This window comes from Cervus elaphus, chromosome 4 (assembly GCF_910594005.1).
Source record: "Cervus elaphus chromosome 4, mCerEla1.1, whole genome shotgun sequence".
Taxonomy (NCBI): Eukaryota; Metazoa; Chordata; class Mammalia; order Artiodactyla; family Cervidae; genus Cervus; species Cervus elaphus.
The window spans coordinates 57541727-57554641 of NC_057818.1; the positions used below are offsets into that span (position 1 = coordinate 57541727).

The following is a 12915-nucleotide window of genomic DNA, read 5'->3' on the forward strand; positions in this document are numbered from 1 at the left end:
TTAACTGATGGGGAAGAGGCGCCGGAATTTGAGCAGAGAGCTTTGTGCATGTCCCGCCCTAGTCTGCAGCCCATTGGCCGGCTCTGATTGACAGATGGAGTAGCCAATGGCTACATACTCATGATGTCACACCCGCTGGTGCTAGGAGCAACCTGTAGACTTTCTCCGGGAGCCTCCGTCTCCCAATCCCAGGGCGACTGGCCTGGGTCTCTTGCTTGACTGTACCCTCCAGGCAGTCCTTGGACCCCTTCCCGCATAGGCCGTCTCTACAGGGACTCGCACTCCCCCCTCACCTCCTTGCCCATCTGGTCTTGTCCTCCAGGTTTGAGGTGGACTCTCATGTGGCCCGATTTTTCCTATGGGGGAAAATTATAGAAGAAGTCAGATCTGGGATCTATAGGAAACTGTGAGAACATAGGAGAGTCCTGCGTGGATGGGCGGACACTGCTTCTTTCCAAGTCCCCACACTCCTAAGGGAGCTGATGAATCTGGGTGCTTACCCCTTACAGTGAGTCTCCAACATTCTCCATAGTTTGGTATTTTAAAGATCTTAAGGTCAGGAGAGAAAGATGCCCGTGGGGGCACGGGTGGGAGAGGGAAAGAGGCTGGGTGTTCCTGGGGAAGGTATTGGCACTACCTGGCCTGATTACTGATGATGATGAAGGAAACATCTGTTAAATGCCAGGCACTGTATGGTAGATGATTTATAGAAATTCTCTTGAACCCTTCCTAAAAAATAAGATGAAATTACACAAGGTAGGTACCTTAACCTTACTTTGTGCTTGAAGAACCAGGAGTTCAGAGAGGTGAGGTCACTTGCCCAAAGTCACACAGCAAGGTGATACATAAACCAATAGTCTAAAACTAGCCTCACTGATTCCCAGCTCCCTGCTCTCATGCCAGACTAAAGAACTCATGGAGTTCTTTATGGAGCGCCTGGTACCTCTAAGGGGAATGGAGAAGTGGAGATGTCAGGTTGACTCCTGGCTGTGAGGTGATGACTGGTTAGAGGGCTTCTCCCAGCATGTAGACGAGGACGTGACCCAGACCTCCTGGAAACACTCAAACTCCTTAGAGCTTATCACAACCAGTTTGGAACTGTATACTGAATAAGGTCAATATTAATAATAATAGACAAGGTTGGGTTGAGTGCTTACTATATGCCAAGCCTTGTTCAAAACCCTTCACCAGGATTAGCTAACTTTACCACCTTGGCAGAGATCCCTGTGAGGCTGGCAAACCTAGGTACAAAAGGGCTGACTTGCTATTGTCATGGGCTTCCCGGGTGGTTCAGTGTTAAAGAATCCATCTGCCAGTACAGGAGATGCAGGTGATGCGGGTTTGACCCCTGGTTTGGGAAGATCCCCTGGAATAGGAAATGGCAACCCACTCCAGGATTCTTGCCTGGAAAATTCCATGGACAGAGGGGCCCGGCGGGCTACAGTCCATGGGGTCGCAGAGAATCAGACACGCCTGAGCCACTGAGCAGGCACGCATGTGCGCTGTGGTCAGCGACGGTCAGCAGTGTACGCTTCTTGATATAGAGACATTGTCATGATCACAAATAGGCTTATATAAAAATAATAAAAAATGACATGAAGAACATATCTTCTCAAATCTTCACCATCATCACCACACAGCACCACCATCACCATCATTATCACCATTGTTCTTATAATTTCCACCATTATCACTGTCATAACCACTATCACTGTTGTCTCCATCATGCTGCCATTTTTAACATCTACTCCAGCGGTCCTCAAACCAGTGCAGTTTGGGCCCCCAGGGGAATATTCTAATGCCTAGACTCGGGGCCTCTGGTACCTGGTGGAGTAACATTTGATCACGCTGAGAAGCAGATATCCACAGATGATGACGCTGCCCACGACTGACCCCGTGATGAGAAATGCCAGGAAGGGTGCTGAGATGCTGACCCCTTGGATAAGCCCTAGGAGAAGAGGCACAGAGGTCAGGACCACCATTCGAGCATCCCTCCATTCACCCACACATCCATTCCTCGGAGACTTATGAGTACTTACTATGTGCAATAGTGTTTCGGGTACTATGGGCTCAGCAGTGAACAAAACAAACTTCCCGCCCTTATGGGGCTGACATTCTAGCTGGGAGTTAGCTGGGAATTCTAACTGGTGGACAGTTGAGAATTAAACATAGAGACATCCAGATTCACAACAGGCAGCAATAACTGCCTTGGAAAAGCTTCAACCCACATCAGGGGAGAGAGAAAGCGCCAGGGTAGGGAGTGCTGCATACGCAGGGTCATGAACTCTTTCCAGGGTGATTCATTCACTGAGCTCCAACTGTATGCCCGGCACCATGTTAAAAACACATTGGTGATCAAAGAACTTGACCAGCCTCTGTCCTCCTGAAGTTTTAACAGTGCAGAAGATGTCAAATGGCATGAAATGAGGCATCATACATACACAAAAATTGTATTGTTCACTGCTTAGTAAATAGTGTGGAGGGACTGAAATGTCTCCAGCCCCCATTCAGTGTCTGCTCACCTGATTCTCTGGGATGAGCCAGGCTGACAGCTTCTCGTGCCCTGTGTGATGTCCCTCATGCAGCAACCCCATCAACTAGAACCTCACTATCAAACTGCAAAGGGGGAAACTGGGGCTCAGAGAGGTGACGCTGCTGCCCCTGTTCATGCAGGGGGCAGCGGCAGAGCTGGGATTTGATCTCAGGTCACTGGGCTCCAGTGTGCCTGCTCTTCACGGCCCTGCATGACTGCTCTCTCCCAAGCCCGTCCATCTCTCTCCGTGGTGTAGAGGATCAGACGTGGGGTCCCTGAATAGGTGCCTCCCCCACGTGCAGACTCCTTCCTAACCAGCTTCAGAGGCCACACCATGGACAGCTCCCCACCTCCCCTGCATCACCTCCCCCTGGCATGTTTGCTCTTCCTCATCTCAGAGCAGCCCCGAGGATCTGTGGAGGGCAGAGGGTATGAGGTCAGATGGCCAGGGTTCGTATCTTGCCTCCTCTGCCCATTAGAACTGGAGCCTTGAACAAAGCACCCAAACTCTCTGTGGCTCCATTTGCTCACCTGTAGAGTGGAGGTGATGCTGATAAAGGTCACTTACTCTGTAGGGAGACTGGAGGGTCACCCAGGTTAGAATGGTGGCTGCTGGCACAGAGTAAGTGCTCGGACAGTGTTGGCTGATCCTGCATCCCTGGAATTCACTCCAGCTCTGACCTGAGGACTCCAGGGGCTTCATAAAGGAGGCAGTTTGGACTTGGACCTGGGAGTCTGGGAGGACTTCTGACCATCGTGAGGATGGCAACACACAGTGAAGAGGGCATTTCTGATGACAAGTACTGCCTAGGCAGAGGCATAAGAGTGGCGGGATTTGGAGAGAGCAAGGGGCAGCTGCTGCACTCACTGGGCACGTGGGTCTGGACCTGGACTTCATCGTACAAGACCTCGTGGGTGGCGGGGTTCTCCGCGATGCACCTGTATCTGCCCATCTGGTCCCAGGTCAGACTCGGGAGGGTGATGTTCTTCTCTGAGAAGCTCAGGACAGAGAAGTTGTGGATCCAGTGGTACTTGACTTGCAGTCTGCCATCAGAAAAACACTCCATCTTCACTTGGGAGCCAATCTCAGCAGGCAGGATGCCCTGGTAGTTAATGGACATGCTGAAGATTGTTGCATAGGAGCGTCCATCTGCAGAGACAGGGCAGGCCACCCGGACTATGCTTCTGACTGCTGGGGGTCCTGTCTCCTCTCAATTCACAGGAAGTCTCCCTCCTACCAAGGGTGTCCCCACTCTTTGTCCCAAGTGGATCATCAGACCCACCCAATGAAGGCAGCTGGGCCAACAACAAGGAGAGTTATCACAGTGTCTTCTGTTATGGAGACTTACTACAGGCCAGCAGTCTGTCTGCCCTTCATGTCACAATAAAATTGGTGTAGAGTAGGAGCAGACAGACTTCTCTGGTGGTTCAGAATGTAAAGAATCCACCTGCAATGCAGGAGACCCAGGTTCGATCCCTGGGTTGGGAAGATCCCCTGAAGGGAATGATAACCCCCTCCAGTAGTCTTGCCTGGAGAATCCCATGGATTCCATGGGGTCTCAAAGAATGTGATGTGACTGAGCATGCACTCAGTCCCTTCTTTACACAAAAGCTAGATGTGCATGCATTCATAATATTTCTTGTCTGAGAAGTAGGGATTAGGGCCCTCAGTTTAAACTGAGTGGACCGGGGTTGTGAGCAGTGAGGATAATTCTGAAGTCCAAAGCTTAAAACAGACAGAGCTGGGATCTGAAGCCAGGACAGCTGTCTTCACGGTGTCTCATGCCACACTCTCTGCTTGTTTTATCATGATGACCCTGGGAGACCCTGAGACCAGCTTGGCTTCCCTCCCATGACCCATGGGACACACAGGTCACCCTGTGAGTGAACATCACCCTCCCGAATCTGACCTGTGAGTGACCACCCTTCCCTCCCATGACACTCACAGGTCACCGTCAGATAGACTGGTTCGCTTTTCTTAATAATCTCTGAGAAGACTTGGATCCCACACTGCAGGGGTGAGTCGCTGCTCCTGACCCTTTTGATGATGAGGGTCTTAGTGTCTGGAGAGATGGTCATGCGTTCGTAGCTGGACACCTGTGTGTAGCCTACATACCACTGGACATTTGTGTCATTGGTCTGGCAGATGGCAGCCACGGAGTCCACATTCAGTACTGCGTAGCTGGTGTTGACTGAGATGCCTGGGGTTTCAAACACTGGGTGAAGCAGGAAGGAGAAGATTAGGGGTTGGATGTGCCTCTCCAAGCTCTGTTCCTCTCCATAGGGGCTTTCAGAGCAGGCTGGGAAGAAGCCCAGAATTGTAAGATGGGATCTAGGATCTAGGGCTGAGGCAGACAGGGAGGCAAGGAGTGGGCACGAGGTATTCGAGATGCAGGCGATCCCCTGAGCTTGTGGTCTTAAGGGCCGAGCCATCCCTCTAGCGGTTCATTGCAATAATGGTGAGTTCTTCCCATAGGCATGTTGTCATGTGGTTATTTCTATAAAATTTGGATCCTCCATCCATGGAACCACGGGTTGTATGGACTGAGAAATGGTCTGTGCTCTCCATAACAATTCCTCCTACTATCTGAGTTCCATTTCCCTTCACAAATACTTCCTCTAACCTTACAACCGACCACACTGTCTCTGATTCTACTGACAAGAGGATCAGAGAGGGAAGACTAAGGCGATTTGGTATATACAGATTCAGAGGTAAACAAAAGTCTTTCAGTCTTCAAAATCCACACTGTCCTGCCCTAGCCCTGTGGAACCCCCTGGAGCTCAGGGGAGGATACAGAATTCCAAGATGACGCCACGATCTCCACTCCTTAGTGTAAGCCCTGTATAATCCCATCCCCACAATGCCGGTAGAACTTGTGACTTTCTTGTAGCCTATAGAAGATGGCGAAGGTGATGGGATGTCACTCCCATCATTGTGTGTCTGTGAGTGCTCAGCCTCTGAATCGTGTCCGGCTCTAGCCCGCCAGGGTCCTCTGTCCACGGGACTTCCCAGGCAAGAATACTGGAGTAGGTTGCCATGCCCTCATCCATGTTCCTGACCCAGGGATTGAACCCACATCTCCTGAGTTTCCTGGATTGCAGGTGTATTCTTTACCCATTGTTATATAAGGTTCCTTCTCAGCAGTCTAGAGAGAGATACTGTTTTTGACCTTGAAGAGACAAAGAGCCATGATGTGAAATCCTATGGACAAAGCCACCCACAAGAACCTAGCCCCGGCTGACACTTTGTGAGTCTCAGCACTGGAAATGGCTGAGCCACGCCAGGGCTTCTGACTCACAGAAATGAATGTTCTTTTAAGCTACTAAGCTTGAGGTTATTGGTCCTATTTGTCATGCAGCAGGAGATAACTAGTACACTGAGAGGGGACCTGGAGCCCTCGAACATGGTGAGGGTCCTGTCTCTGGGGAGAAGCTAGACGACCATGCACCAAGACTCCCAGTGTCATCTGAGGGCAGGTGGAGACTAGACACTGTGAGCTCCAAGGACCACCACTCCCCAAACCTCCATATTCAACTCAGTGCAGTCAGGCAGCGGGGCAGCTGCCCACTCACCTCGAACCTTGAGCCAGACAGTTGCTCTCTGGGTGTCATTGACGGCAGCCACCAGCACGGTGTAGTTCCCCGTGTCATTTAATTGAGAATCCTTGATCAGCAGGGCACCTGTATGGGACACTGTTTCCCGGCCACTGTACATGGGCCCATTCTGCTGGGAGTGAGATGTGGTATTGTAGCTGATAATCAGATTTTCCTCAGTGTCATTTGCACCCCGGTGCCAGCTATATTTCCTGAACATCTTTAGGGGCATTGTTGACAGTCAGGAGGCTCCGGAATCCCTTGAAGCCTGTGAATGGGTCTGGGCTGATGTACATTTGGCTGGAGGCCTGGGTGATCCCACAGGCCAGCAGACTGGCTGAGGAAGACAAACAGAAAAAGACACACATACACAGGTTTATACCCACAGGCGATGATCCACAGAGACACTGGTGAACAGGCCATGGGTTTCTAGCTCTGAAGGACCGCCCCCCTCCACCCTGTCTCCTTCTCTCCATCACCTCAGCCCCTGCCCTGGTCCATTCTTTTATCATCCGTTTCCAGGCTGGCCTCCTCCCTGGATACTCAGCCTCCAGTCCATCCTCAAAGGTCAGTTTTGGGGATCCTTATGAAGCCCCACAGGTGACCCTGCTCTCCCTCTGCTTATGTATCTTCCATGGCTCCCCAATGCCGTCACACTCTTAGAGAGCGAACTGGTCTCTAGGACCCAATGTAGGCTCTTTTTGAGTCACATCTACCCTACTTTACCACCTTCATTCATTCACTCATGTATTCATTCATTCATCTGAAGACTGTGTGTCCCAGTCACACATACAGATCTCTCTTGACCAACTTCACTGTCTTCTGACTTGGGTTTTTGCACATGCTCTTCCCCATTTCTATGTCCCTGGCACCCTAGCTCTCTCCTCCCCATGTCCATCTTCCTTGTTGACCCACTTCTGTGTCCCAGCTCCCTGGAGGTCAGGGTGGAACCCAGCAGGAGGGCTGAGAATGGTTATCTGGGTGGATTAAACTCCCCCAAGAGGATTTGCACTGTCTTTGATTTACCATATAGGTTCAGTGGCATGAAATGAATGGTGCTGGGGAATCTGTTATCTTGGCAGGCGTCTGCTGCTCTGGGAACCTCCCCCCATGGAGGAGGCAAAGACAGCAAAGACCCCGCCCGCTAGAGATCCAGGTGTGGACCCTAGAGGTTTTGGAGGACAGTGTACATGGCCACCAGGGAAACACAAGAGTGGTCAGTATCAGGAGGAAGCAGAGTGTTTGGGGGAAAGTGAGGGGTTGGGAAGGGTCCTGCCAGAGAGGTGGTGGAGGGGATCAGAGCGGAGGAGGTGAATCCAGAGGAAGCGATTGCTGGGAGCTGTGTGCTGGGGTTTAATTTCATCACGCTTTGTGGTGGGTAGAGGTGAATGCTATCTGTGTGTGTGTGTGTGTGTGTGTGTGTGTGTCTTGGTCAAGCCGTGCCCAGGTGTGTGAGTTCATGAAAGTTCTACTGAGGGCCCTGGGTCCCTCCCTTCTCCCCATGCCCCCCGCCCCCCATCACGCTAGCCCGACTCTCTTACCCACGAGGACTAGTTTTCTCCAGAGTCTGCACCTGGGTCTGGAAAGGTCCATCAGTCACTCAGGTCCTCCTGCTGGAGGGATCTCTCCAGGGACCCGGCCGCTTCCTGTGTCCTGTTATAGACCTGCGTCATCTCAGGCCCTGAGCTGTGGTCTCCATCCCCTTCCTGCTCAGGGATGGACTCTGTACTGCAAGGTGGGAGGGGCTGGGGAGGAGACATTCTTCTGAGTGGGCGATTATCTTTAGGACTTGATACCCACAAGAAAGGACCCTGGACATGTGGCAATTAAAATATCAGTGACCATTTTGTGGAATTTTTGATATCCCAACCTACTTTTCTTAAAACAGAATTGGACCACCTTGACCAAAAGGAGAACAAACAGCGTCACTCATCACCTAGTTGTTCAAGGGTTTTCAGTCACTACCTGCTGCAGGCTCCCACCAACAGTGCACCCTGAGAGGAATTCAGGATGAGGTACTCTGTGCTTTGGATAATCAGGCCCCAAGATGCATAGCTCAGAAAGGATTTCAATGATCCCAGACTCCAGCATCAGTCATACTAAAAAAGAAAAAAAAAAACTCTAAAATCATGAACTTGGTATATCTGTTCTTTGTGATAAGCAATGATCAGTTACTAAGATGTATGCTTGATGACACATCTCTCCCAACCCCCAAATTCAAATACACGCTGGCTCCTCCCCTTCCTCTTTGGAGCAGTTCCTCAGAGCTGTCTCCCAGGCTACAGTCCTCAAGGAGACCCTGAATAAGACTTAGATGCCCTGTGTTTTGCTTTAAGTGGACACCCTTCAATACAGTCAGCCTAACTTACCACCCTGGTTTCACCCACTCATCAGTTAGTTCATATGCTTATAAGTGAAGGCTTGCCAGTGACTCCACCAATGGGTGAAAGCCACTAATTGGGCAAAGCCTGAGAGGTCTCTAGGATTACTGTGAGGAGGCCAGCCTGCTAATTTAATATGTGGTCAGGCTTGGGAAATCACTGGGCCACTTCATGTGATTCCTAGGGTTTTCCCAAAGCCCGTTGATTGGACAAAATTCAGGCTTGCACACAAAAATCTGATGAACCTGTTTATTGACAGGGCCCACATGGGGTCTCACTGATAAGATGGCTCATTATGTTGACCTCACAAACAAAAAATAAAGCACAGTGATCTGTGAGACTGAAATTGCCCAAATGGCATCCTGTTATCTCACTGGAGCCTATTGTCTCAAAGCTGCGAGACCACCAGATTCCAGACCTCTGGCTACGTGACCATCCCTTCAGGGAATTTTTCATTGGTGGGGTATAAGAAGGACTCCATCAGAAAGGGAGGATGCTGGTTCTCCTTAGGAGCCACTCACCCTCTCGTTTCCCTCTAATAAATGTCCCTTTTCTTGCCTGACTGCCTGGCTCACTCTCTTTTTCTCTGCACTTGCCTTACATTTATGACTATCACAATCAGCTTCAGGTTATTTTAAAGGATATTCTGATCTTCCTTCAGATGTTAATTCCATCCAGGTAGCTTTTAACTCTATGTTTCCTATGGGCTGAACCGGGACCTTTCTTTCTCATAAAAAGGACCAGGATGGGGTGGTAAGTGCTATTGAAGATTTAGCTAATCTGGAAAAACAGCTCTTTCACTCTCTAGAGGAGTTCCCTAAAAGGAAGACCTCCCCCCAAATTCTTCATCTTTAACTCCAGCCATTGAAGACCCCTCAATGAAAGCAAGACCCTCCTTGTTTCTGCTCTTATTGCAAAAAAAAAAAAAAAAAAAAAAAAAACCAGGACATTGGAAAGGATTGTCATAAATTAAAGGTCTTAAGTTGCCTTTTTCCTCCCAGTTCTCAATGACAGAGCATTGAGGAGCTATAGGGCCTCTTCCCCCTTTCTCCCTCTTCACTGGTTTGAGAAATACTTTAGATTGTGAGTAAACCTCTCTGGTCCTGATTCACACTGTAGATACACAATTGGTGCTCAACCCACTATCATAAAACAGCCCCTGCCTTGAGTACTAAAATCATCCAAACAGTGGGGATCTCCAGTGAACCCCAAGAGATTCTTGCCTCTGAACCTGTTCCCTCTGTTTAGACCTTTGAGGTGCTCACCCTTTCCTCCTTTGTTCCTCCACCCTATGGATTCATCAGGTTGAGACTCCTTAAAGAAGTATCACGCTGTCATATCTTTCTTCCAAAGGGGAAAATAATTCTAGAATTTGGCCGTAGTAGTAGAATTTGACAGCAGCCAACCAAGTGAATTAAATGACCCTTTGACATCTTTTCTTTGTTCCATCTCTGACAAAGCTAAAGCTGAACCTGGAAACACTGATAAATTATCTCTACGGAATCAGCTACCTTCCTCTTGGGCAAAATCTCCAACTGATAAGTCACAGTACACTTCCCACCAAAATCCAGAACTTCCCTGGTAGTCCAGTGGTTAAGACTTCACCTTCCAATGCAGGAGATGCAGGTTTAATCCCCGGTCAGGGAGCTGGAATCCCATATGCCTCAACAGTCAAAAAAACAAACCATGAAACGGAAGCAATGTTGCAACAAATTCATTAAAGACTTTTAGGGCCTTCCTGGTGGCTCAGGGGTAAAGAATCCACCTGCCAATGTAGGAGACACTGATTCAATCCCTGATCTGGGAAGATCCCACATGCTGGGGAGCAACTAAGCCCAAGAGCCACAAGTACTGAGCCTGTGTTCTGCAACAAGAGAAGGCTGCTCAATGAGAAGCCAGTGCCTCCCAGCTAGAGAAGCCCCCACTCACCACAACTAGAGAAAAGCCCACGCAGCAGTGAAGACCCAGCACCGCCAAATAAATGAATAAATTTAAAAAATACATAAAGACTTTAAAAATTCAAATAGAGCTCTCAAAATTGCTTTTCAGAATTAATATCTTATAAGCAAGAAGATCTTCGTGCTTCCCAGGTGGCACGTTCGATCCCTAGGTTGGGAAGATCCCCAGGAGGAGGGCATGGCAACCCACTCCAGTATTCTTGCCTGGAGAATCCCTTGGACATAGCAGCCTGGTGGGCTATGGCACATAGAGTTGCAGAGAGTTGGCCGCAACTCACGAACCTTGGCACATATGCACAAGAAGTCCTTCGAGGCTTGCAGACCATCACAGAAGATTACAAGGCTCAAAGCCCTTGTACCAGTCCCTGTTAACACTGCCATTTTGGCACTGAGGATGAAGGTCTGTCCCAGGTCTTCAAGGGATAAACAGAATTGCTGTACTTTGACACTGTTATTCCTAACACTCATATGTTGTGGGCATCCCTTCCAACCGTAAGTAAATTCCTTACTGCAAGTGATTCTTTTATGCAAGTGAAGGCTCCGTCTTGAAAGCAGGACTCCATCTTGGGCCGGACTGTGGACTTTGAGCTATGTGCCCAGGATCTATGAAAACAACACACCAACTGGAGAAACAGGCCCCCGGAAGGAAGAGCCCCAGTCCCCTAAAAGAATACCCTAATTATTTGTATAACTGAATAGAATCATACATTCTATTATGCTTATTGGGGTAGGACTACAGGCATATTGATAACTGTCCACTGTTAACTACCTAGGCTTAAGGCATAAGAATCGAGGGTTAACTTTGATTGTATCTTTATTTTCCTTTGTTCAGACTAGTTTCAGAGAATTTGGGGAGGTGGGTTTGAGCGTCCTTGGCTAAGAGGAGACTCTGCCTTGGTCCCGCCTGTGCACTCCAATATCTGGGATGTCCTTCTGAGTGAGTTTTTTTCTGGAACGAGTGGCTACAACATTGTGAGCCCAGGGACTGTCCATGGCTCCTCTCTCCATGGGATTCTCCAGGCAAGATACTGGAGTAGGTTGCCATTTCCTTCTCCAGGGGATCTTCCCGACCCAGGAATCGAACCTGGATCTCCTGCATTGCAGGCAGATTCTTTACCTACTGAGCTATGAGGGAAGCCCCTGGTACCAGAGCAGTTTCCAAAGGACAGGATGCAGGGAGGCAGCCAGGAGAAGGGGCAGCAGGTCCTGGCTTCCCAAGTGCCTTAGGTTGTTCGTTGCCTTCTCTGGACTGCAGCATCTCTCTGAAAAATGGATAAATGAGCATCATTTCCCAAGACTGCCAAGCTGCAATGAGAAAAGGTCTGAGGTTCCTCTTCTATACACACACACACACACACACACACACACACACGCACTTCTGTCAGAACTTCCTCTTGCTCACAGGGCTACTGGTTCCTTGAAAGAGGGAACCTAGACATCAGACAATCCCAGAAAAGAGCTTGGCCCTTCCCACTCCCTCTACTGTGCCCACCTGTGAAAAGAATTGACTCCTTGGAAAAGACCCTGATGCTGGGAAAGATTGAGGGCAGGAGGAGAAGGGGACGACAGAGGATGAGATGGTTGGATGGCATCACCAATTCGATGGACATGAGTTTGAGCAACCTAAAAAGAGATGGTGAAGGACAGGGAAGCCTGGCGTGCTACAGTCCATGGGATGCAAAATTAGATACGACTGAGTGACTAACAGTTTCACATTCACTTTAGGAGGCTAAAGCTTTCTTTTACAAATGAGAGGCAGGGGACGTGGGGCGGTCTGTCTCTGGGAAAGGCCCTTACTCAATGTCAGTTCCACACCTGGAGGAACTGAGGACCTCTAGGGTCTGGACTAGGGTTTCTCAGTCCCAATACTGTTGACTTTGGGGCTGGATGATTTCTGTCGCAGGAGTAGGGACTGGGGGTGGAGTATATAGCATGTTAGGAAGCTTCCCTGGCCTTGCCCACACCCATCGGATGCCAGTTTCACCCAATATCCAATGTCCCCTGGCGTTTTGGGGCAGGGGAAAGAACCACTGGTCTGGACAACAGGGTGACCCTCCCTGGCCAGGGCAGAAGGACTTAGCCATCGAGACATCTACCACACCCACCCCCCCACATGCCTCTGAGGTCTGCAGAACCCCTGGTGCACCCATGACAGGTCAGGAGGAGCCTCCACCAAATTCGAGAGGACTGGAGGTTCATGAGCCACATTCCTCGTCCCTGTTGCACTGCTGGAGGGATGAGCCGAGATGGGGGTCAGGACAGGGGTCCCCTGCATGTCTGCTCCTCGCTGGGCAGGTCTCTGGGTCTCTGGGCCCAGGGGTGTCCTGTCCGCTGTGTGTGGAGGGGGGAGGAGCTCTGGCTCTGAAGTTCCTCTTCTGTGAACAGAGCTCTTGCTCCTCCCCGGCTTCCCACGGGTCTCCCCGCAGCCTTACCTGCCTGTCACCTTCCC

At 49.9% G+C, this 12915-nt stretch overlaps 1 protein-coding gene across 1 annotated transcript; it reads right to left on the reverse strand.

Annotated features, from left to right (window-relative positions):
- Positions 1-1802: 1802 nt before the first annotated feature.
- Positions 1803-6248, reverse strand: LOC122692798 (carcinoembryonic antigen-related cell adhesion molecule 18-like). Its single transcript, XM_043900624.1, has 4 exons — positions 6107-6248; positions 4480-4749; positions 3402-3683; positions 1803-1948 (listed from the first exon to the last, which is right to left on the reverse strand). The coding sequence occupies exons 1-4, from the start codon at positions 6246-6248 to the stop codon at positions 1803-1805; spliced, it is 840 nt and encodes a 279-aa protein (XP_043756559.1).
- Positions 6249-12915: the final 6667 nt, after the last annotated feature.